This window comes from Centrocercus urophasianus, unplaced genomic scaffold (genome assembly GCF_019232065.1).
Source record: "Centrocercus urophasianus isolate 14NV4802_14NV808 unplaced genomic scaffold, USGS_Curo_1.0 seq_26, whole genome shotgun sequence".
Taxonomy (NCBI): Eukaryota; Metazoa; Chordata; class Aves; order Galliformes; family Phasianidae; genus Centrocercus; species Centrocercus urophasianus.
The window spans coordinates 14,634,165-14,659,926 of record NW_024884822.1 but is presented as its reverse complement, the minus strand read 5'-3'; the positions used below and the strand labels follow the sequence as shown (position 1 = coordinate 14,659,926).

At 51.4% G+C, this 25,762-nt stretch overlaps 1 protein-coding gene across 2 annotated transcripts in view; it reads right to left on the bottom strand.

The window, feature by feature from the left end:
* Window positions 1-2,255: 2,255 nt before the first annotated feature.
* The window catches only part of PDLIM4 (PDZ and LIM domain 4), a 32,833-nt gene continuing 9,326 nt past the window's right edge, over window positions 2,256-25,762 (bottom strand). For both annotated transcript variants that reach the window (XM_042826305.1, XM_042826306.1), the window contains exons 2-7: window positions 24,483-24,634; window positions 17,634-17,718; window positions 8,854-9,032; window positions 7,450-7,607; window positions 5,685-5,805; window positions 2,256-4,688 (exon numbers count right to left, since the gene is read on the bottom strand). In XM_042826305.1, coding sequence (XP_042682239.1) covers window positions 4,484-4,688; window positions 5,685-5,805; window positions 7,450-7,607; window positions 8,854-9,032; window positions 17,634-17,718; window positions 24,483-24,634 — 900 coding nt within the window. In that variant the 3' untranslated portion in view covers window positions 2,256-4,483. The remainder of the gene's footprint in view (window positions 4,689-5,684; window positions 5,806-7,449; window positions 7,608-8,853; window positions 9,033-17,633; window positions 17,719-24,482; window positions 24,635-25,762) is intronic.

The following is a 25,762-nucleotide window of genomic DNA, read 5'->3' as shown; positions in this document are numbered from 1 at the left end:
CGCCTCTCGGCCCCTCACCAAGGATCTGAGCAATCCTACCGGGTGCCACATCGGCTCCAACGCAATGCTTCGGCTTAAAACCGCTCCTCCTTTTGCCGAATTGCTGCTCCCCCGCTGTATGATGCTGTTTTAAACCAAGAACCACCCCCCAGCGCCGCTAATTCTCATAGCGGGTCTTTCCCTTATTCTGCCCGAGCCCGGCTGCATTCCGCTTTCCATCACTAGGTGGTGCGGGAGGGGCACCGCACGGAGCGGAGCCGAGTTGCGCCCCACGCTGCTCGCCCGCCCCACGCACCGCCCCGCATCTTTCGTATCATGCACCCCTCGTACCTCATCTCCCACCGAAGAGCACGGGGAGTTCTCCTAAAACGAGGAGATGTTCAGAACCCCGAGAGCCTGAAGCGCTCCCGAGCACCGCACCGCACCGCACCGCACCGCAGCACGGGGCGGCACCAGCTCCCTGCATGACAGACGGTTCCAGCACCGCCAGGAGCAGCTCTGTCTGTTTTACGGTGTGCGTGGGGAAGATCTGTTTCCCCAAAGTCATTAAAATAGCCTCTGACAACATGAGAAAGCGAGGAGGGAACACATTTTCCAGTGCCTCTTTCCCACTGCCTCCCCTCCTCCAGCACCAACATTTCCATCCCAGCGCAAATGGAACAGCTGAGATCTTTGTTCAGGTCCCTGGGGCGCCCAGCCAGAGACCAGGGCGAAGTTAAACAATTCCAAACAAAAGCAGCAGAACAAAAAGGGGGTGCGGCGATGGAAATCACGCCGGCTAAGTAGGAAACTTCGCTGATGATACATGGAAAAAGTTAAACAATTAGAATTTCAACCAATTTGGCTCCCGTCCCACCTCATCGAGTTAATAAACGGCGCTCATCGTCCCGTTTGATCTCAGCAGGCGTTGTTTCCATAGCAAGGAGGAGCACAGGGAGCGTCCAGCACAGGGCGGGGGGCACCGGGAGCATCGGGCAGCAGTGGGGAGGGGTGCTGGGGGTCCGGTGCTGCTGGGCAAAGCCCCACCTGAGACCTGCACAAGTGTTCCAGGGCAGACATGAAAGCAGTGGCTGCAGGAAGAGCTGTAAGCACATTCGTTATTTGAATTTGTGCACTAATCAGACAAGGGTCACGCAGCCAGGCTGCATGAAAGGATGCCGGGAGGTTTCATACCATGTGCAGATCCGCAGCAGCTTTGGCTTTTTTAAATATTTAAGGCACGTTCAAATAACAATTTCCATACATGATTGTTTTCCAAATAAAACCTTTTTGATCAGTCATTTGTGGAGACAAAACAACTCGCATCACTTCCCGCTTTCCCCCATACTGAACTGAGCAGCGATGGGGCGCTATGGAAATTCAGCTCCGTAAGCAAACAGCCCTCTGTTATCTGCTTGCTAAGCCCAGCAAACCTCCCTCACCCTCCCAGCATTCACCTGGAACGTCTGAACAGCCCCGCTGAGCCCTTAATTCCCTAATTACACACGCGTGCAGGAAGCGCTAAACGCGCTCATGAGATTTAATCCGTAACCGTTAGACATTCCTGTTCTGTTTCTTGGAAATGACAGCACACTTTCCCCAACTCCCAGCAATAACAGAACTTTTTGGGGATGTCTCTTCCCACGGCCGCTCTCCCTCCTGCCCACATCAAGCCCTGGGATCTGCGCCAGCACTGACAGCACTGCGCTGGACATCGCTGCCATGCACCAAAGGGGCCCAGCCAGGGGGTGCTGAGGCACTGGCACAGGTTGCCCAAGGAGGCTGTGGATGCCCCATCCCTGCAGGCATTCAAGGCCAGGCTGGATGTGGCTCTGGGCAGCCTGGGCTGCTGGTTGGTGACCTGCACACAGCAGGGGTTGGAACTGGATGAGCATTGTGGTCCTTTTCAACCCAGGCCATTCTATGGTTCTATGAAAATTCAAACCTAACACCCCCACAGCAAACCTCGGACACAACCGGATGCATGATGTGTCATTAGAGAGGTGCATCTCTTATATTTCCTTAGGGCTGGTAGAGCAGGAATGAGTGGATTTGGGGTAAGAAAACCCTCTTTGTGCTGTGTTTATGTCACAGGATTGCAATTAGAACACAGCAACAGCAGCAGCACAGCTGGAGACACATGATGTGCTGCAGAGCACAAAACAGCCTCAAGGGGTGGCCGTGTGCTCAATGGGATCTCCAGCACACACACACACACAGGTGTTGGTGACAGAAACCCGAGGATCAAAGGGAAAGCAACTAGGGTGAGGCAGAAAACCAACAATACCGTTTTATTTTGTATTTCATACAAACCACATCATCCTGCAAATGTTTTACAGCGTTAAATAGAGGGAGAAGGTGGCGCTGGCGAGGCCAGGTCCCATGCTGGCTCCGGGCATCATGTGGGGAATTGGTGCCAAGAGTCACCGTCACAGTGCAGTGCTGTGAGGTGGCTCTGGCTTTATGCTCCCCAGGAGGATGGAAGGTGTTGGTAACTCGTAGGAATGAGCATCGCAAGTGAACAGTGTAAAAAACATTGATCTGTGGGTAATGTGGTTCCAAACTAAAGAGATGCAGGTGAAGCCTGGGGCTGTGGTGCCTGCGGCATCACTTTGGTGCTTCCAGCTCATGGGGTTTTTAGGGCATTCCCTGTGCTGCAGGGTGAGGAGCTGCTTTAGGGAGCACAACTCCTGCAGTGATGTGGGGGAGCCCTGCTGGGCTGTCAGGCCCCGCTCTGGGTGAAGTGCAACCTTCCAAACAGAGCCATAAAGGGAACAGAAGCGATCCGTGAGCAGCAGTTACGGTCAAACCGCAGAATGGGCCCAACATCCCCTTCTTCCCCCTCCTCCAGAAGCACTGCTGCCAGCCCAGAAACAAGCAAGGTTAATAAGGAAAGTCAGAGCAAATGCTGCTGCTGATTGCAAACTAACGAGCTCCAAGCAGAGGCCCACAAACAAGAGGTGATAACACTTCATACCTGATTAGCCTTAGTCTCCTAATCACTTACAGCTGTCCCAAGTATTTCTATTCAGCTGGCCCAACCTACTGAGCAAGGCTATGCAAATACAAGCAAACCCAGGCTCAGCTGGGTGATCACATTGCCACGCATTCCTTGTACTTCGACAATGAAAAACACAGATGGCAAAAGGAGCTGGGATGGACGTCCTGCTGGCAGCTCCCTGTAGCCCTATGGCAGTGCCCATCTCCATCCCTGTCCATGGAAGGGAGCAGACATTTCCCCAACCCCAGCATCTCACTTTTGGTTTTCTGGTCCCCAGAGGTGGTGTTTTCCCCCCACTTTTGTTTTTAGGGCTGTTCCCTAGGGCTGCACTGCTGGTTCTCACAGACCCCAGAGGTCGGTCGGTGCCCCCCAGCACCATCTGCCCCATGGAGTCGTCACCTGGGGGCTCCACTGCAGCACAGTCCTGCTGGCCCCTTACACAGGGATGCCGTAACACAAAGGAAATGCTCTTTGCCTTTACAGAAGGAACTTTCTTATTTATAAAGCATAGAAAGCAGAAATGTGTTTCCACATGTTTCCACAAATGTCCCACAGAAATGTGGGACCTGGTGCTACCAACCACACAGCTTCCATCACTGTGGTGGCATCTGACAGCAGGGTGTCTGAACTGCACCTCTCTCCTCCAGTCATGAACGTGGAAAACGTTTCTCCAACATAACAGCACCCCAAGAGCTTCAATTATCTCCCCCTTAAATAAAGCCCACGGAAAGCTCTGCCACAGGTCACATCCACTCGCTCAGGACCGGGGGCCAAGCAGCTCCTGTGTCTCCTCCCAACCTCCGGGGGGGTTTTGCCACCCCATCCCCAGCTGCTGCGTAAGGGCAGGGGGGAATTCTGCAAGAAAACCCAACAAAAAGTCAAAGCAAGGATAGAAGCAGAGCACCTTGCTGTGAGGAGCAAGGGGGACTGAGGTGCAGGAGGGCAGCCAGGTGTGATCCCACTGCCTCAGCATCCTTTAGATGTGCTGCTGGGCAGGCAGGAGAGAGCAACTGAACGGGGAAGGCAGGAGCAAGCCTAGCTGGGTGCTCGGTGTGCAGAGGCACAGAGCAGTCACCAGTGGGTGGGAAACTGAAGCTGCAGTACAGGAGGCAGCTCTTTGTAGTAGGTAAAGTGCCTTATTTTCTTTGAGCTTTCCTTCCTTTAAATGACAGTGGGGGGAGGGAAGGAATCCTGGTTTTATAGGGAAAAAAGAAAAGAGAATGAATCAATATTTATACAGATCCTGGATAAGGTTAAGGCACAGACTAATAACCCAGCACAGCACCCTCCCCCCTCCCCCCCCCCCAAAAAAAAAAAGTGTCAAAGAGAAGGGAAAAACCTGTTCCTACGCTTTCAACACCATCCCCTGGAGATCCCAAGTGTAAACGGTTTTATCTACAGAAAGGCATTTGAGTCGGGCTGCAGTAATCGGGGTTGATTACAGCCACTCTGCGAAGCCAGCGGCGTGCGTGCGGGTGGGCGAGCGCCGTCTGAGCCCTGGGTTTAGACGAGTTCAACTTTAGCGTTCGGATAAACAGCCACCACGTCATAGCCCTCGGGGGGCTTAACCCTCTCCTTGGCGTGGGTCTCGCAATACAGCTGCTCCTCGATGAAGAAATAGCCCCTCTGCTTCAGGTTGAGGCCACAGTCGTCGCACATGAAGCACTCGGGGTGGTAGAGCTTGTCGCGGGCTTTGACGATGGTTCCCCTGGGGATGGGGGAGAGCGGGGTCAGTGGGGATGCAGCCAGAAGAAAATCCCCCCCTCCCCCCCCCATATTCTCCCTGTGCTGTGCTGGGAGCTGGAGAGCTGCAGGCATGCGCAGGAAAACTGTGATTTGTGAGCCTGCCTTCTTACAGCACGAAGAAATAAAACGCTGGCGTTCTCCGAAATGGGACTCAGCGCGCGCCTGCCTCAGAGCCGTTCCTCAACAAATGGACAAAAATAACCCACAGATCTCTTCTGCTTGACCCTGACAGAGTTCCTGCCTCAGGGAGGGAGTGCCAGAGCACGGTGCTATTCCTGTGATAAGCAGGGCAGAATTGTTCAGTGAATCATCTGCATTTTGCTGCAAGATTCCCTTAGAAGGGGCAGCTTCCACCATCCTCCTCAGCTCCAGCTTTAGTCATAGAACCACAGCGTGGCCTGGGTTGCAAAGGACCACAGCGCTCATCTCATTTCAACCCCCTGCTGTGTGCAGGTCACCAACCAGCAGACCAGGCTGCCCAGAGCCACATCCAGCCTGGCCTTGAATGCCTGCAGGGATGGGGCATCCACAGCCTCCTTGGGCAACCTGTGCCAGTGCCTCACCACCCTCTGGATGAAAAACTTTCTCCTCATATCCAACCTAAACCTCCCCTGTCTCAGTTCAAGGCCATTTCCCCTTGTCCTATCACCCTCGTAAACAACCCCCTCCTGTTTATTTGCTCCCTATAAGTACTGAAAGGCCACAAGGAGGTCTCCCCAGAGTCTTCTCTTCTCCAAGCTAAACAAGCCCTGTTCCCCCAACCTTTCTTCATAGAAGAGCTAGCCAGCCCTCTGATCATTTTAGTGGTCCTCCTCTTAGCAAAAAAAGCATCCTCATAAAAAAAACAAAAGAAAAAACAAACAACAGCAAAAGGGGACTCAAGGATTCTGCTACAGCTTCTAGCTTGTGTTGCTGGTGGAAAGCCACCTGGCTGCACAACGCACGCAGCAGCACTTACACGATCCCATTGCCACATCTCGTGCACTCAGGGAGCATCTGCAGTCCAGACATGGCAGCGCCAAGCTTTGGTCCTGGAGGTTTGATGCTCCGAGGGTTGCTCAGTCTGTCGAGTTTTTCACCTGCCAAGAGTTTTAGACAAACACAGATTGAGGGCTTGCTCCCTGGTGCTTTGTTCTTTATTTTTACTGTTGCTGAGAAGCCAGAGGGTTATTTTTCCCAGGAGAAGACATGCTCTGCTTGTCACAGCTTGCTTGCAAGGAAGCAAAGAGCAAACATGTAAACAGTGAGACCAGCAACCTGCAAAGCCACACAGCTGGGTGTACAGACGGGCACAGACACCGTGTGGACCCTCTGCTCTGCTCACCCCAGCAGCACGTCTGTCCCCACTGGGACAGTGCCAACTCAATGCACAGATGTTCTTAAAAAGCATCACAGATAGAAATTAGTGATTAGTGATTAAATTTCAAAGCAAAACAAGCCCTCTGGAGAGGAATACGGCACAATCATTGAATGGCCTGGGTTGAAAAGGATCACAGTGATCATGTAGTTTCAACCCCCGTTATATGCAGGGTCGCCAACCACCAGAGCAGGCTGCCCAGAGGCACAGTGGACCCTTCTGTTTCCCAGCCCACAGCCTCCAGGCACAGCCCTGGTGCCATCACTGTGCTGCAGCCGCCAGGAGCCCCCCATCCCAACAGCCCCAGGAGAGCAGATCTAAAGATCAGCGGCCCGGGGCCAAGTGCTGTGTTTTTGTGACATGTGAAAGCTTCAGGAAAAGGGAGAGGGCTGGAAGCAGTCAAAAAACCCAGCAGCAGCACTGAACTTTGCTGAAGCATTACAGAGCTCTGTGCTGGAGAGATGCTCATCACTCAGGTCCCCAAAACTGCTGGTCTGTTATGCAACAGCTGGGGCACATACAGCCCCCAGGCATCTTTGTATCCTCCTGTATCCTCCTCTCTCCTCCTCCTAGCCAAAGCAGATCATTCTCTCCTTTCAAACTGCAGCACAGCGCCCTGACTTCCTACGACTCTTGGAACTTCATAATGAGATTTGCAGCACTTGGTATTTTCCCATAAAAATCTAAGTTCCTGGATTCACATGATTAGAGTAAGAGGCTCTTGGAAGGAAACGAGAAGAAGCTTTTAGCCCCAGTGATTGCAAAGAGAAGCCTGAAAGCTTGAACATAAAAGCCTCAAAGGACTTAAGGTTGAAAGGCAAATAAAAAGAAGCTGAAATGTATCTTCTGGGGATCTTATTTTTTAATGCACAGAGCTGGCGATGACCTGAGTTAATGAAACAGACAGGAAGCTGGGACTGAGCTAAGAGCGAGCCAGAAGCTCCTGATCTCTATTCCTGCTGAGGACTGTCTACATCCTTATGTAAATGCCATTTATTGAAAAAGCCATTTGATCTTTCATAACGATCCTACTGAACTGCTTTCAACCATTACATTTGTACCAACAATCTCAGGAACACAGCTGCCATGGAGATGCTCTCTGCAAATGCAAAGAACCAGCACAGCTCTTGCTGAGCTGTGGGCAATGCACAGTTGAGCAGCAGGAGCAGCCCAGCTGGTCAGCATGCAGAAATGCCCCCAGCTCCTGCCAGGGCCCTTTGTAGCCCCCAGCACCCGAAGCTCAGAAGGAAAAGGAACACAGCTAAGCCAGCAATAGCATCCTGGTGGGCGCATGGCCATGAAGGGGGGAACTGAGGGGCAGAATGGAGGTGTTTTGGGGACACTCAGCTATCAGCAAACCTCCTACCATTCTCCCCAGCCTCCAGCATGCCCTGCAGGTAGCGGAAGGACCCCGACTGCTTGGGCTCTGAGGCAGGCCTCTCGTAATCCTGGAGCATCTTGTAGACATCTGACTCCACGTCGATCCCGTTTCTGTTCCGTGGGAGGGACTTTAAGGGGTCGGTGCTATTTGAAAACAAAGAAATACTCAGATCAGATACACGCAGCAATCGTCAGCTCATCAGGGATGTACCTGGATGGAATCCAGTTTCACACAGACAGCAGAGCACCTCTCTTCCCTGTAATCTAGGCCTGAAGGCATGCCCATCCCAGCACAGAGCTATTCCAACTGGGATCAGCTTGTTTCCTGTTTGTTCCCTGTTGAGCAAGGCAGCCAGGGCAGGACCAGTTACTGGATGCCTTCAGGAGAGAGGGCGGCTGCTCACAAACACTGCACACTTCCCTACCACAAATGGCATTTATTGGGGGGAAAAATAAAAAGGATAAAACAACACTTTTAATTATGTAGGTCTCAGGGAATCCATCCAGCCCGTGTGACAGTTCTCTGGTGGCAGGCATGGAGAGGGCAGCTGTTCTCACCACGGTCCCTCTGGGTCAGCTCTGCTGGGAAGCTCTGAGTTAGCACATCCACGTGGGGTACAACAAACAAAGAGCAAGGCAAAGCATTATGCCAGGATGGCTGAGAAGCATCCTTTCAATGTGTAATTGTCCTGCTGAGTAGAGATGAACTGAAGTGGCACCACCGGCACAGGATGTGTGAAAGCATGGCAGCCCACAGCCCCGCCTGCCTCAGCAAGACCCACCTGGGCTGCTCTTGGTATAAAAGCTTTTTCTTTCCTATGAACATTTATTTGGTGGGCTCCTGGACAGCTGCACTGAGCAGACTGTACATTTATAAACATCCCATTTCATCACGCTTTGTTTTCCCTGTGAGCAATTCCAGCGCCCATTTCAAGGGTTGGCTGCTGAGATCATGGAGGACAAAACCCATCTGAATGCATGCTCTGAAGAACCAGGATGGTGATGTAGATGATATCCCCTGGTGCCAGCCCCAGGCTGGGGGTCATCAGCAACAGAGGGGTCTTATGTGGACCTGGAATAGCAGAATGTTTGGCCACCTCAGAGATAGATGATCAAGCATTGCCCTGATATTCACACAAGGGTCTTGTGGCTCCTGCAAACACATGAGTTCTGTTCAGAATCTGGCATCTGCCAAGCTCCAGTTTTTGCTTTCCCTCCCACCTTCACTTGACCAACGAAATAGGAACCAAACCCAGCATCCCCAGTGCCGCGAGGAGCTCTGGGAGCACCACCCCAGCTGTCACCTCTCCTGTCCTCAGCAGGATGCAAGCAAAGAGCTGGCAGTGGCAGACTGAAGTCCCTCTGCATGCTGACACCACGTGCATCATACCTTTGGGAAGGAGAGATGTGCAGCCCACTGAGCTGCAGCGGCAAGGCAGCATCGGCGCTGCTGCTGGCATGCGGCCGGCTGGGCTGGCAGTGCTGCAGGCTCAGTGCCTGCCTGCTGTCCACTGGGCTCCCACCTGCAGAGTGGAGCACGGGCCTCTTGCCCACTGCAGGGCCGTTATCCTGCAATGGAAGAAAAAAAAAGCAGAAAAAGCATGAGGTTTCTTGCTCTTGGTGCGAATGCAACACGAGGCTGCTCTGTGATGTGAAACTGCGGTAGCTGTATTTCATACACACCGTGGAAATTAGAGGTTTGCACCAGGAGGACAGTCTGTAATTAGATCTTGCTGAATCTATGCAGCCTTTCCTGGTCTCTAATCACAAACCTGCCTGTTTCTCCAGGGCCGGCCGTGGCCAAGGATTCTCCATTTACTCTCCTGTAAAAGCACACTTGTTATTTCTGCAGGAGAAGGGCTATGAGGCTGCTCCAGTCCCCGCAGCCGTTCCTGCAGTGCTCAGTGCCTTCCTGCTGCTTCACCCAGCAAAGCACAGCAGCAGCCGGCCGCACTGTGGGCACACGGTGTGACCCACAGCTGAGTTCTTGGGTTTTTCTCTGGAATTCCTACACTTTTGCCTACTTGCAGCTATTTCCATCCACATGAGTCAGAAACACACCTGCGGTGATGAAAGAAATAGGCCCTTCTGCAGGCAGCCGTGCTCTCTTTCATGTTTCCACCCATCCCAGGGCTGACGTGCAGTGCTGCTGCCCCGCTCCAAAGGAGAGTGCTGCCCACATCTGTGGCACAAGGGCTGAGCAGAGAGGAAAAAATACCTGCAAACAACCAGCAAAGCACATAGCGTGGGCTCTAAGCCTACATCTGACCAAAACCATCTAATAAATACTAATGGGAAACAAATGTCTATCACTGGTGCAGAGGAGAAAACACCAGCACTTCCAAGAGTAGTAAAAACGAACGGTTAAGAGAAATAAAAAACAGATCCTGCCAGAAAAACATTTTGCAAGTCCAATCCTTCGGCCTTCCTGGGGCAAAACCCCCATTGATAAAAACAGGGCTTTAGTAAGAGCTGTGGGATGGGGCCCTCACGTTTCCCTGTACCCCAGATGTGTGATTGCAGCCCTGGGTGCCATCACCACACAGCACACCTGCACACACACGTGGGAAAGTGGTTTTCAACCCAATTGCTCCAAATTAGCTATTAAAAAGGGAATTCTACTGCCAGGAATAACATTTTTAACTATTCCCCAATTTCTGCTCTTCAAAAAAAAAAAAAACAAAAAAAACACCTAAAAATTGCAACCAGGCTGCAGGTTTCCAGTTCCCAGATCGACATCGCTATTTCAAGGGAAATAAAGAAATATACTTTCAACCATGACATGGAGAGGAAAATAGGGATTGTAAAGGATTTGAGGAGGCAAGCAGCAGCACGTGCCCATGGACAGCAGGGCACCAGGAGCTGTGGGCTCCAGGGCCCAAACTGCACTGCGTCCATTGGGACGTGCCAGGATTCCTGCCCTCCCCACAGCACAGAGCCTTCCCCTGTGCAGGCTTACCATAACCCACAGCAGCCCACGAAGCATGGCGTGCTCCTTCCTGCCCCACTCAGCAATTCACAAAGCAAATGCTTCCATAAAGCATCAGGTCTGCCCAGTCCAGCCCCTACCCAAGGATGGGCACCAGCGCTGAGTGCCAGGATCAGCAGGATGCTGCTACCCCCGTGGGGTTGGGAACCCCAAACCTCTAACAGGGACAGTCAGGCAGATGGGCTCCTGCTGAGCCTCCCCAGCTCAGTGCAGATTTGCTGAGCCAAGCTGGCATCAGGGGGCAGCTGAAGGGGAACACATAGAAAGCATTTTTCCCCTCTATGCGCACAAAGAGTTTTGTTCTTTGTCTTTACTTCTCTGCTAAAATCTTCCCTCTCGCATGAAAAACCATTCCCTGGATCGAATTCAGTCTCCCTTTTTCCATCACAAAAGCTGGTTCAGAGTTTTCCCACGAGACCTGCATGAGGCTTTACATCATGCACAGCGCTCACGCCTTCGTTCTCAGAAACCTAGAACCAGATGGATTTCTTTCCAGTTCTCAAAATTCAAGATCACAAAGTTTCTTCCCCCTTTGGGACCTAATTTGCTTCTCTCCGCTGGCTTTTTTTCCTGCTTTTTATGGCCTCTCTTAAATTAAGAGGGTTTGCAAACCCATTCTGAGAGCTGGCCTGCTGAGCTTCGCCGAGGAGAGCTCCTGCAGCCTGCAGAGCAGAGATGTGCAATCTGCTTTCTCATGCTTGCCTTTGAGGAGCATCCATCACTGAGAGGGGCTGAGCTGACACACAGCATCTGGGGCTCCTGGAGCCCAGGTTGAGTGGGTCATGGCTTTGCAGCTCCTGCCAAACATTGCTCAGCCAATTAACAGGCTGCTTTGCCCAAACCCTTACACTGGTCTGCATCTCTGTTGGAAACGGGAACGGACCTTCCACTTCCCTAATGAAAAATGTTTCTTTTGCATCAATGCTGGCACAAAGGCATGCTTTCAGCCCACGACCTGTCCATGCACAGTGGCAGCAAGAATGCTTTCCCCTCACACAGGTGTTGCTCAGCTCCAGCAGCTCCATCCAGCAGAATAGAGACTGCGTGCAAGAAAGACAGAATATGCACACAAATATATCCTGTGGCTTCACTGTTTCTAGGCAAACCCTGGGTACAAAGCAGGCTCTGCTCTGCTGGCTCACAAAAGCTGGGCTGCAGACTCCGCTGGTGCAGCTGAATTGGAACTTCCATTCCCAGGCTCTAAGTCAAATCCACAACGCAAGAGAAGACTCAGAAATTAAACACTTCTGTCAAGCTAATCCCTGCTAGAAGAAGTGTTCCCATAGCTAGAAAAAACGTGCAGCCAACCAGGAATTTTGGAAGGGTTTAGGGAATTCGTCTCAGTCTCTTCTCTCCCTTTGGAAGAGTTTGTATCATGTTTTGTAACCAACATTTGTAAGGTCAACAAAAAGCATAAATCCGCTTGGATTTTTAAAAATACATCAAGGCAAGCAGGCAGCTGAAATGGTGTGCTCAATGGGAATAACTCCCAGATCCAGAACTGGGAAGACTTTAATGACGGATTTAACCCCAAGCCCTTCCCTCGGCATGCAGAGCTGCCTCCATCGCACTGCAGCACTGCAGCAGTCACTGCCCACAGCCCTCCAGGCATTCACTGCACAAATGCTGCTTCTGAAGTTGTGGGAACTCACATTTCTGCCCCATAAAGACTTTAGGCACAGCTTTGCAGAACAAAAGATATAATAACATTGTGACCCAAAGCATTTAAAACGTGCTCATTTCACAAGGCTTTCGGCTAGACCCTTAAGAGTGCAAGAGCACAGAATGAGCCTCGTCTTACAGAGACTAAAACCAAAACATCAGTATGAGAGGCACCTCAAGGGACCAGAGCACATCCAGGGCTCAGAGCTGTGGGATGGCACCAACCGTGCTTTGCTCCGTGCACTGTTTATTTTCCTAAGGCAAATTAATGGGGGGGCAATCCTGCTGCCTTTATAAACACCCAGCAGCAGACCTAACGGAGCTGAAGGTCACCGACAGCTCAGCTCAGCCAACAGCAGCTCCCTGATGTACTTCAGACCCGCTGCCTTCCTACAAGCAGGACAGCAGCAGCCAGACGCGTGCTGCCAAAATCCTGAGTTAGCGCATTGCTCAGCACCGGGGTCACTGCACAGAGGTCCCACTGTGACCATGCTGTCACTCATATCCCTCCTGCAGGGAGAGCCGTGGAGCCAGCTGCTCCCTGAGCTGCTGTCACTGAGCTCAGATGCACCCCAGGGACACAGCCAGCATTCCTCTGCCCTGACCTCTGCACTGTACAGCTAGATGATGGGGAGCAGAGGGCAGAAGTACTTCTCTGCAGAGCCAGGGTCACTTTTGCACTGGAATATGCGCAGGGCTGCAGCCATGCCTGAAAGTGGTACAGTGCTGGGAAAGCCAGCTGCAATCCTGGGCTTGGTGATGCTGCATGGGTGTACAACAGCACATCCCTCAGGACTGAAATTCAGCCTCTGCACAAAACCACAACACAGACATCCCTTCCGCTGTATCCCCAGCTTTTCAAAAGCAAGCACAGCGCTTCGTATCTGATAAAGTGGTTCAGAGTCCTGGAAATCTTATTAGCACACAAAGGAGGCAAAGGGCAGACAGCACTGTGCTAGTCTTAATGCAAAGAACAGACAGATGCTGTGGCGTGCCCCCAGGAATGGATTGACCCTCCAGCTTTGGCCCATGCTGTGCAACCACTTCTCTCCATCTATTCCACATCATCCTCAGGTGAGCAGCTAGGAACAGAGCTGAGCAGCACAGCGGGGCAGGAGGTTGGCTGCTGGTGGGAGGCAGCTGAGACAGGAGGGCACAGACCCCCCCCCCTACGCCACGCACACTTTAACAGCTCCCTGGCAGTGATGTGCTATGCTGTGAGCACACTGCTGGCATGGTTGCGTGCTGCTTCGCAAACAAGTGGGTGTCAGCCTCACCAAGCACAGCACTGCTTGCCGGGCTCAGCTCAGAAGATCATCAGATAAGGACACAGTTTGCTGAAGCTGGATGAACGGAGAATGTGAGTTATTTCATGAGGTGGACCTCAGCTCTCCTGCCAAGACTATTTCAGTACAAACCACAGTGCAGAAGAGAGCTCTCCCCGCCACGTACTCCTCACTGCATGCATCCTGCAGACATCTGCCCAACAGCAAAGCCCTCTGTATCACCACCCAGGACACAGCCCCACATCCCAGTCCTCATCCCAGCTCGGGATGCTGCAGGCAGTACTCTGCAATGACAGCTCCCTCCATAAGGACTCAGTTTGGCCTATTTTTGTATTACATTCTGAAACTGCTAAAGCTCTGCCAGCTACAAAAGAAAAACACTGCAAGAAAGCTCCCATTGCATTTCTTAAAGCTGTTGCAGCATGGAGCAGGACTGAGCTGAGACCCAGCATCTGACATGAGTCCAAAAGCACAAAACTCCATTTTGGAGACACACATCCCTCCATACAGCAGCCTTGATTTGTGCACAAGGAGTAATTACACCAACACCCAAACAAGCCCTGCTGCCCCCTCCTGTGTAAGAACGGGGGATCAGAAGCAAAAGCAACAAAGAGGAACAGCAGAACATTTCCTTCCAGTGCTGAATGAAGAGGGATTACAGCAGTCCCGACAGCAGCCATCTGATGTGCAATTGCACGGATGGGGAAGTTCCTAAATCATCTGCAAGTGATGGCTGGGGATTTCTTAACATCCAGAATTGTTCAGAGGGGCGGGAAGCACCGACCCATTGCTGAAGGAGTGCTCTCAGGAGAAGCTGCTCCAGGATGTAAAATGAGGCATTATTATTAATAATAACAATAAAAATTAAAAAGTGCTTTTGGGATAAGCTAGGAAAGTATTCCAGCTCTGTGCTTGCACATGTTCTGCTCTGATAGAGCACAGCACACATCTGACGGCAGGACAATCTCTCATTAGCAAAGCACTGCAGAGCTGCACTGCCACTGCTGGGGGCACAGGGTCCCCATCCCCAGGAGCAGCGACTGCACTGGGAGCACACGGAGCCCCTCAGCACTTTGTCCCCAAGGGGATCCAGCTCCCCCACAGCCTCTTAGAAACCCACAGCAACGGAAAAAGTTACCCGAGAACGGCAAGAATGATCAAAATGTGTTTCCATTTATCTGGCCCGCTGCAGCGCAGAGGGCATGTTTTTAATATCAGCTGTGCAAGGGTGTGTTTAACAAGCAGACAGAGGAGGGCTTTGTACGAGCAGGGCTGCTTCATTAGCACTGCCATAGGGAAGCAGGACAAGTGCAGAGCGTGTGCTCTGCTGAGGTTCCACAGTGCCTCCAGGCAGAGCCCTCCTGCACAGACTGCACTCTGCTCCCTGCAGAGAAGTCAGAGAGCAGCACCGTGTTCAGGGTCATTTACTGATGGTGTTGGGGGCTCAGGAGCACCTCAGGATGTAGAAGTGATAACGAGTGGCTGCACAGAGTGATCATTCTAGGTAAGCAGAAAGGGAAACCGCAGTGTGTTAAGTCAGCTTTCCCTGTGGACCAACCAGAGCTCCGTGTGCTTTCACACAGACAGCGACAAGCGTTCCCCAGTGCAGCAGCATGCCATCTCTCCTTCCCCGTGCCAGCAGTCACCCCTGGAACAGATGTTATCAAGGAAAACAACACAGCACACCTATCCCTTAGGAAATGCCACTGGATGAAGGGCTATTTTGTCCTAAATCTGCCCAAGCTGTCGTTATTTTATTACAGTTGTCCACTTTCAATGAGAGCAAGCTATGCAAGGTACTTGGATAGGAAAAAAAACAACACCAACTTGAAAATTTCACCCTATTTTTTTCCCCACTGACCCACAGAACATTCTTTCCTCTTTCATGCATCGGGATTATTGAAGCTCGCTTGCTAACGACGCTGGTAATGAAGAGGTAGAGATGATCTCACATAGGTTACCAATACAGCAGCTCAACGCATTGCAATGGACTGAGAACATTCATTTGCTTTCAAATGAGTCAATATCAAACCACACAGCAAACCTCACAGGCACACAGAGACGTGCTGGGCAACCCCTTCACCCAGTAAACCAGATCATCAAACTTGGTGGCGTATGAACTCAACACATATGAACTATCTGAAGAGGTGAGTATCCTAAAACTATTTCAAGGACAACCCCAAACCTATTGCAAATTATTGCAATTTGAGGGCAGAATTGCAGAGGAATTTATATGTTTTTCTAACCTTGCATCTCAAAGCAGACTGCGTTTATTCAGATGCTAAGAAATGCACCTCAAGGTTGCACACTGGAGCCAAGCTATTACTTGACACCAAGCCTTTTGCTTCCTGCAATCTAACAAGAGCTGTCGTGGCAGGGATGGATCTGATGCCACATGGGGCTGAGTGCTCTTGCTCCCATGGGATGACGGCCAGCTCTGCAAATAGGCTGCACTCCCAGAGCTCAGTCATCCTCAGCACTGGGCAAGCCAGAGGATTGCTGTGATAATGCAAAGCTCTGAATACCAGCAGAAAGTGGAATTCCAACCAGTAACTGCCCTGATCCAAGAGGCTGCTGGGTGAGAAGAAATGGGAAATGGGCTGCTGCCCACCAGCTGCATGGAGTCCCTGGGTTGCAGCCATTGGGAAGAGCAAGAGCAGGAATGTGCTCTCTGAACCCACTCCATCACGCTCCCAGGCCTTTCCTGGTGCCCTGCCACTGATGTGTTTAGGTTAGCCACTGATTGCTCCAGATTTAGACATTGTTTGTGTAGGTTTGGAGTCAGGGAAATCCATCCCTGCCCCCTCCATGACACTCTACGTAACTGTCTAATTTTTTTAAAAAGATCCATATGTAGCATATATTAATAGTAGGAATCAAACCCAATCTGCATTAAATGTCAGAAATGTTGTATCTGGCAGTGGAACCGCTGCACATTTGTTCCTTATTTAACATTATTCATAGGGTTTTGGGCACATCAAAGTCTATTAAGAAGGCCTGTCAGAAAAGAGATTGCTGTAATGGATTAATGAAGCACGCACAGCCAGAACTCAACGCCAAGGCTCCAGCTGGTCCCCAAGCTGCAAGAGGGACAAGAGGGGTCCCTTCTGCAGGGACACGGCCACTGTGCTGCAGCTCAAGTGAATGCCCTTGTCCCCATCTGCTGCCCCTTGTCACAGCATAGGAAAGCAAGATTTTGGCAGATCAGTTGCAACGGCCACAGCATCAATGGGTGTGAATGCAGAGATCTTGGTCGCACGTGGAGGACCTGACCCCATCCTCCCCGCACTGAGCTCATCGTTGGGTAACTTCCAGTGCTGTCAGGTCAGTTTCTCACTCCTTGAAGGGAACAAGGCAATGCTACCCCCAGCAGCATCACCTTAGCTGCTTTGATATTCACCCTGGAGCCTCAGAGTCCACTCAGGATCTTGGTTGCTACAACAAGCAGAAGAGCCAAGCCAGCAGCACCTGCTCCTGGGGGTTTTGCAAGCACTGGAGAAGGGCTCTTATGGAACAGCCTCCAACACAAACCACCTTCAGGAGGGAAGAACCATATCTGAGAACAATGGCTGTGGCCATTGCAGGATTTCATCCCATGTCGCACACTCAGCTAGCTGGGATGCTGAACAGGAGCAGAAGGACAGCTTTCCTCTGCCTTTTCAGGAGAGCCAGAGTCACCTGTGAATTTGCTAAGGACCTGCTGGGCAGGACATGGGTGCAGGACGAGATCAGTTCAGCCCATCACCTTCTGACTACTGCAGGCAGCAGTGCCATCACCGTGCAGACACAGGACCAGGACACGCAGGGTGCACAGGAAGGTTGAGAGAAAGAGCTGAGGACAGAGGGGAGAACAGCTGAAAGACAGAAAAAGGAGGAGAAAGGAGTGAGACAGGAAGAGCGGGGACCATGAGGCAAACCCACACAACCACCCTTTAAGCAGATCACCACCACAGGGTTAGGAGGACACGGTGAATTGAGGGAAGAGGAGAACATGGTGAATTGAGGGAAGAGGAGCAGGAGGCAGGTGCAGCAGGAAGCAGTGTGGGAGGTCATTGCAAGCTAGGGACTATGAGCTCCATCCCTGAGCCCCAGCCAGGCACCAGTTCCTCTCCTGCCCTGCTTTCTGCCCCATCCCCACACTGCCATTTCTGCCCACAAACCCAGGAGAACACTTCCCCAGACCCAGCTCTGCTGCCCAGCACACCCAGCACAGCCATCCCCCTGCTCCCTTACCTGCGGCTCGGGCTCGATGTTGATGCGGTAAGCTTGTGCCTTCCCATCCTCCAGTATGGGTGGTGACCAGCTCCTCCCCTCAGTTCTGTAACGGGAAATCAGGTACATTCAGCTTAGATTTAAAAAGCAACATGGCAGAAACAATATACAGGAACAGTAGGAACAACAGCTGCTTCCCAGTGAGAATGCATGTAGAGGATGAGCCATCTCATGCCTTCCAATGCAGCTGCTGCGGAAAGCCCTGAAATCCAGTTTTTATTCACCTGCATCCCTCCAGCACTGCCACACCAGGCAGCACACAATTCAGAGGTCTGTGCTGCTCAGGAACCAAATGGGAAGCAGATAACATTAGTTCTGCAAAGACATCACCATACAACTGCCCATATGTTGTTGTCAGAACAGACAAAGCCTGCTCCATTGCTTCTCATCCTCACCAGGGATAAGGAGCGATATGAGAAATGCAGCACACAGTGCACATCATCATGCTTAACTTCACTGCCTGCATGCACACCTTAATGGAAGTGTTCTTGCTGTAGGAGGCACCAACCACTCATTGCTGCAGCCCAGTGCCCTTGCTTGGACTCTGGCCTCTGACATGTGCTGTGCTCAGTTTGGGTTTAATTATCTGCAGAGTCCAAGTGTGAAAAAGAAAGAGCATAGTTTTAACCCAGGAACCCGTGATGAGGAGTGTCGGGCTCAGTATTTCCCACTGAAACCCACCTGCAGGCAGCCCTGCTTTACACACATCACCACGCACCCCACAAACTCAGAGCCTGACCCAAAACCCAAAAAAGCAAAGACTGCCTCTGCCCTTCAGGCGCAGTGGGATGCTGTCCTGAGGTCTGAGGCTTTTTTGCTCCAAATCACCACCCTGTCTCACCGTCACTGCTTTTCTCAACAGGAAGGAGGTAAGCTCTCTCTACCACAATTACTTGATTCTAGGCTCAGACCTTTCTGCCTAAATTGGTCTCCCAGACTGCTGTTTGCTGGGACAGAGGAAGCTGACCTTCCTGGGAACGGCAGCATTCCCAGCATTCACCATCATCTGCTGCTGCATGTATTGCTTCCACATTCAGAACCAGAATTCTGCATTCAGAATCTCATCTGGAGGCCCAGAACAATGAAGGCTCCTGATTGCATTGGCAGAGACCTCATTACAGTTTCCGTGCTTTCCCCCCACGCTCTGCATCAGCCCCATGCTGGCTCACACCATTGCTGAGGAGCAGGCGGTTATGGCTCTCCTGTTTGCACGGCTCTGCAGCCCACATGCCAAATACAGCTCATATAAAAACAAATCCCCACAGATTTTGATTTGCCAGTAAATAAGTGCGATCCACAAAGCCGTCCTGCTTGCAGTAGACAGGAGCGATAAGCAGCAGCACATCCTCTCTGTGCAAGCACTGCCAGGCTGCAGCCCCCCACCCACTGACCCCATCTCAGAGTGGAGCTAAATGTGCATTTCCCAGAGCTGTGGGTCTGCATACTTAGTGACAGAGGTGGTCAGAGTGCAGGCACCCAGGTAGAAGCCTGATCATAGTTGGTGCTTTTAGTGATGAAACTCGAAAGCTTTGCCATCACTCCCCTGGAGCAACCAGAAGTTTCCCCACATACACAAGATGCAACCTCACCAGCCCCCAGCAATGACCGGAACAAACCCAGACTGACCTCAGCAGCAGCTTCCAGTTGAGCTGCTCTGAAATTAAACCAATACGGCACAGCTTTGGTTTTATCCAACATCTTCAGAGACTTCCTGCCAAGCACAAGGGATCAAGGGAGCAGCCAGCCCTACCCAAGAGAAATCAAGGTCTACTGAAGTATCGGGGGCATTCCTGCTCAGAGACTTCCCCTCTCCCAGGGGAACAGGAATGAACCCAAAGCAGCATCCCCAGCACCAGGGAGACCCACTGGGGCTTTGGGCTCAGCAGGGCAACCCCAAGGCACTCACCCTGTGCTGCTCAGGCGCAGCAGAGGCCAATCACACTCTGCAACACAATCGCTGAGAGCTCAGACACCACAATTACATGTTTCAAGCTGTTTAATTCACGGGAAAAGTGTTTTCAGATACATTGCAGGGGATTAAAGTCAGCTATGTGGAAATCATTACTCCGCATTAACAACGCTCTGCTCTATTCTGACGGCTGCTCGGACAATCCTAAGGAAAATAATCTGACCCAGGCCCTTCAACTTAAGGCTCTGTGAGAAACAGGCTCATTAACAAGACAAACCTAAAACAAATAAAGCAAGCTGCAGACACCTTTCACCCAACAATTTGTTTTCTAAAAAGACTCTGTATCACTTTCAAAGAATCACTCACATACACTCACACATTTTCACCGCAATGTTTTTGCACCTGGTAACAATCTGCCATTCCTGCTCTGTGCACTGACAGAGCCATTCTCACACTGTAAGAATCCCCACATCCCCTTCCTGCAGCCCCTTCCATGCTCACATGCAGCGCTCAGCAGTGCAGCCCAGGATGTGCCACCTCCTCCCCCTATGACCACATCCACTCAGTGCCTCCGTAGGGCAGCAGCTTTGGATTCTGCCCATCTCCCACCATTAAGGTCTCAGCTGCAGAGGTGACTCCTGCTGCTCACACGGCCATTGCCCTGCTGGGAGGGGATGCTCATGATGCTCACCATGGGGCTGCAGGGTGCAGGATCAGCCCCTACCACACCAGCACCTCACACAGGGCGCAGCTGTGGGGCTGCTGCCTTCTTTCCCCTAGCACCAGGCACTGCAACACTGCTGATTTTCCCCTCTGTTCGTCCTCACATGGCTCCAGAGGGGAAGCTGTGATTCACTTTTTCAGTTGTTCTCAAGTTTCCAGGAGGGGCACATCACGCACTGTAACATTTCCATCTCCCAGCAGCGTGGCTCAGGCCAATGGAGCATCCAGAAAGAGGTGTGCAGAGACAAGGGGACTCCAGAAAGTCAGTGACGTGTGGGTCCAGGCAGATCCCATCGCTGGGCTTCCTCCTCCAGGGAGGCACCTTCCTGAGAACCCCCACCCTGGGACAAACAGGAGTGAGCAGAGCCCATGCTGCAGCCTCACCTGGGTTTCAGCAAAGCACAGCTCCAGCTGAGCTCTGTGGCTGCTTTCACTTGAAGCATAACCCCATCTGAAAAAATAAGTCTTCTCAAATAACCAGGGCTGCACCAGAACCAAAAGAGACACTGATGTGTAAAGGAACAGGCGAGGTTTAGAAAAAATAAGAACACTGCACAGCACTACGTGAGAAGAGGCTGAGCTGTGCCGTTGTGCCAGTTAGCTCAGGGCCAGAGCACACAGCATACACCAGCCCGAGGGCTGACAGCCTTCCAGGAGGAGGATAAGGTGGGTTAAGGGGAGAAAAATAATGTTAATAAGCAAAGAGAATTCAGGTGCAATCTTTCAGCTTGCAATTATTCAGTTTTCACAGCTTCTCATTGCTGCTCAGCAGAGACACTGAATGCCCCTCCTGCCATCCTCCCAGCACTCAGTGCAGAGCCAGGCTGCTCTCAGCACTGCTTCCCATCACGCTGCCAGGAAATTGCACGTTTGCCTTTGGTCAGAAGCACTCTGTTTGTCTTCTTCCAGACTGAAAGCAGAGGCAGCTCCTGCCATGCCACCAGGCAAGAGAGCCAAACCCAGTGTAAGGTCTCTAATGACAGACTGTGCTAAGGAAGAGGCCCATGTCCATTTGCAGTTCACCCACGCTGTCACACCTCACTGGTGCCAGCCCCTATCCCGACACAAAACCCATTCCAGCTGGTTCCTCCCAAGCACAGGGAGCAAACAGTCTATGCTGCATGGGACAGCCTTACACCCCAGAGGTTTATCCTGCACACAAACTACCACTCATCCTGGTTCTTTATTTGCTTACCCATCAGTGTGACTGAGAATCTTCATCAAGTGACCCCAATAAATGATAATCAGCATCTCCCTCTGCATCTCCATCATAGGGCTCTATGCACCCTATGCACACAGAGCCCAGGTGGGCCAGGCTGCTGTCGGGACACCCAGGTCTGTGTGCCAATGGATGGCAAACAACCCTTCCTGCTTTTTTCCCCATATAGTTTTCACCCATTCTGACTTCCCTACTTTCAGTCAAAGGCAATTCACTGAATGCAATCTGAAAACTAAACCAACTCTGTTACACATCACCAATGTCAGAGCTTCCCATCAGGAGGAATTACAGAAAGCTCTCTGGGCCCTGCAAGGCAGTTGCTCTCTAAAGAACCATACAGCTGAACAACCATAAGGCCCTGTGATGGCCTTGCTGCTGAGCTAAGCTACCCCACACACAGACCTCCCCATGGGCCCCTGCTGCTCTCTGCATCCATCCAGGGGATTTAAATCTGCATTTACACACACAGAATCACAGAATCAGGAAGGTTGGAAAAGACCTCTCAGATATGATTCTATGATACAGCCAGCTTCCTCTGAGGAGCAAACATTGCTGCCAGCAAGCCCTGGGCTGCAGAGCACCAAAATGGGAAATGGCTCTGAAGAGCAAATCACCTCCTTTATAGGATATGGGTGAACAGCAGGACTGCACAATGCTTGCACAGAGCAACTGCTGCCACTCCTGAACCACTGTGCCATGAGCACAGCATGCTGAAGCAAAACAAAAGCATCATCTCTTTGTCCTAACATGTCAGCAGGGATAAAGGTCAGAAACCCCTGAATTACCTTGCCTCAACACAGCAGCTTCCATCAGGCTCCTACAGCGGGATGCACAACAGCTTCAGCTCAGAGTTTAATGCTCACAGTTCAGTGGCTGACTTCCAATGCTTGTCCCTGACTCCCTCAGTCCCCATCAGGTGGGGGACCATCCTCCCATCCTGTTCTATAGCCATAAATTGGGGGCAGCCATACAGCCTTCAGCTTACAGATTAGAAAAAAAAAAAAATCAGTTGAAAAATCTGATGATTTCATCAAGGCTCTTGAGTCACATCTGGCAGAGCCCCGTTCCAGGCATGACAAAGTTTCCACCTCCAGCAGGCACATTTGCAGAGCAATTGGAGCTTTGCTGGGCACAAAGTGAGCGATGGCCACTGGCACGGCCCCACATCTGGCTGGGCAGATGGAAAGAAGTCTTCAAGCTGCTGTGATGACAGTGTTCCCTTTCACTATTCAGCTAAGTTTTATCTTCTGCATATAAACATGGACATATAAGTACTGAATAAGTTCAGCATTGCAGGATGACACTACACACACCGACACATTTACAGATAGTCAATGTTCAGGGCAAAAAATACCTGCATACTCCATCTCCCTCAACAAAAGATTGTCCCCTTCTGCTCTGCCCTCGTGAGGCCCCATCTGCAGTACTGTGCCCAGGCTGGGACCCCCAGTACAGGAGGGACGTGGGCCTGTTGAAGTAGGACCAGAAGAGGGGCACGAGGATGGTCAGAGGGCTGAGCATCCTATGAATTAAGTTGGAGGGCGTTGGGTCTGTTCAGCTTGGAGAAGAGACGGCTCCAGGGAGACCTCACTGCAGCCTTCCAGTACTTGAAGGGAGCTTACAAGCAGGAGGGGAACAGACTTTCTACATGGTCTGATATGGGGGGGATGGTTTTAGATTAAAGGAGGAGAGATGACTGTTACACATTAGGAAGAAATTTCTTCCCAGAGGCTGTGACGCACCAACCCAGGCTGCCTAGAGAGGATGCAGTGCCCCATCCCAGGAGGCACTGAAGGCCACATGGGTGACATTTTAGGCAGCCTGATCTAGAGGTTGGCAACCTTTCCCATGGCAGGGGGTGGAATGAGATGAGCTTTAAGGTCCCTCCCAATCTAAGCCACTCTATGTTTCTATGAGCAAAGACATGCCAATTGATGCTAAAAAAGGGGCCGAGAAACAGGACTTGGTAGCAGCCTCCTGAAAATTGCTCCTGGTGAAAGCCAGAGAAGTCCCACCTGCATGAAGGGTCCTTTCTTTTATCTTTCTCCCCTTTCTTTCCCAAAGTAGCAGCCCTGTAATCACTACAGCATGGCTGGGCTCGGTGGTCCCTGCAGCAGTCAGGCTTTGTAAGTGCCTCTGCCCCATGAACCCCCAGGAACAAAACCAGGTTTGTGCTTCACAGCAGCGCTCCTCACACAGCAAGCAGGGTGGCTGCACCACGCTCTGGGACCCAGCTACCAGTCAGAAGCCACATATTTCCTAAGAGAAGCAAAAACACTCAGTGACAGCTTCTTCATAGCAGGAAATGCCTTTTTAATCTGAAGTGGATAATTATGACAAATTTATTTAAATCTGTTAAGAGATAGCAGCCATTTAGGAGCCTTATAAGGAATAGATCATTTGTGACTTGCATCAAAAGCCTTTAGCTAAAAGACTAACTTCAACAGAAAGCAAAGAAACCAAAACAAACCTTCATTTTGCTCTGAAATATTAAGAAACAAAAACGCCACGTGTAGCTGGCAGCACCTCCAGACACATTCATGGAAGAGACATTTAGGAAAACAATGGGTAGGAGCCAACAGAATATGGGAGGCCTCTCCCAAATGGGGTTTTGGCCCCAGTGCTTCTCCTGCTCAGGTCTCCTCCTACACAGGAGGTTTGCAGGGTCTGATCCTGCTCAGCCCCTGGGACCCTTGAGAGGTGCTGAGGGAGAATCCAGACCCACTCATTTAATCGGTGCTCCTTCAAAAACAGCTTTTGCCTCAGTGTGTCTAAAACCACAGAACAGCTGCACCGGGATGCATCCAGAACCAAACCCCACGGCACGCCTGCTCTGGGGTTGGCTGCAAGCCTTCTGCAGAAGGATCAACCAAAACGGACACAAGAGCACAAAGAGCAAAAAGAGCACAGCACCACTGCAATATGCTGCTGAGGACACAGCACAGCAGGCCATCCCCACCTGCTCACAGACAGCAGCAGCTGCTCCACGCATGCCTTGATCTTGTTCTGCGCCTCCAGGTGCGTCATGGCTTCCGTGCTCTCCCCATTAATGGCCAGAATGATGTCTCCAGGGCACAGGTTGGCCAGAGCTGCTTTACTTCCAGGGTTAATCTAGGTGAGAAGAGATAGTAGATGCATTTAAAAGAATGCTCAATTTAAAGAAATTAATGTTTATTGGAGTAACAGCTCCCTCAGTGTGCTCATCTCTGGAGAAGACCCGTGTGTTCTGCTAAGCCAACAGCACTCGGGTTCCACCTGGGCTCACACCAACATCTCTGGGGTTCATGCCACACAGAGATGCCATCAGGTGCCAGCTCTCAGCCCACAGAGCTCCATCAGCCCCAGCACGTGCCCAGGTCCCCTTCAAACACCACAATGCCCTCCTTCAACCCAGCATCACAGAATATTCTGAGTTGGAAGGCACCCATAAGGACCATCAAGTCCAACTCCTTCAGCCCACAGGCCTTAAAACAAGCTCTGGGAATCAGTCCCTAGAAGCACATAAAAACTTTGGAAAAAGATGTAATTTAAGGGTGAGAGCAGTCACCCTAATTGCTTCCTGCAGGGATGCTGCATTTCACATCAGTTTTTCCTGACCGCCGTTCAAGGATCCGTCGCTCTGTAGCTCTGCACTGAATGTCCCACAGCCCATCCATCCCCACAGCCCATCCTGACTGTTTGTGTAGGAACATCAAAACCTTACAGAGCTTCCAACTCCCTTCCCAAGGTACCACTGACACGGCTGGGTACCGCCTGTGCTCAGACATAGGGCCAATCCCACAGCCTACAGAAAAACCTTGAGAAGTTACCCTTTCCTTTACATCAACCCAATTATTACGCTTTTAACTCTCGGGATAAGACAAAACAGTGCAACACACAGGCAGGACAGGTAAGCACGTCTGTAAGTGCATCGCCACAGCGTTTGTGCCCTGAACCTGGAGGTGCACGGGGAGCTCTGAACGCTCGGTGCAGCTGAGCAGAGCTGATGCCGTGCTGAGCCTTTTGTCGTGCTGTCGGCGCAGATCAGCGCTCACCCTTTGCTCTTCAATAGTTCCTCCAAACAAACCTGCCCAGCCACCTCCTGGCTGCCTCTGACTCAGCCCAGAGCAAACAAAGGGAGGCATTTCTCACCGCAGAGCATATCGGCTGCAGAGTTGTGACATGGGGCATTTTAATCCCGGAGAGATTAATTGTTTTCGTTGTTCCCCCCACCTGCACATGCATGTGGCACACATGCAT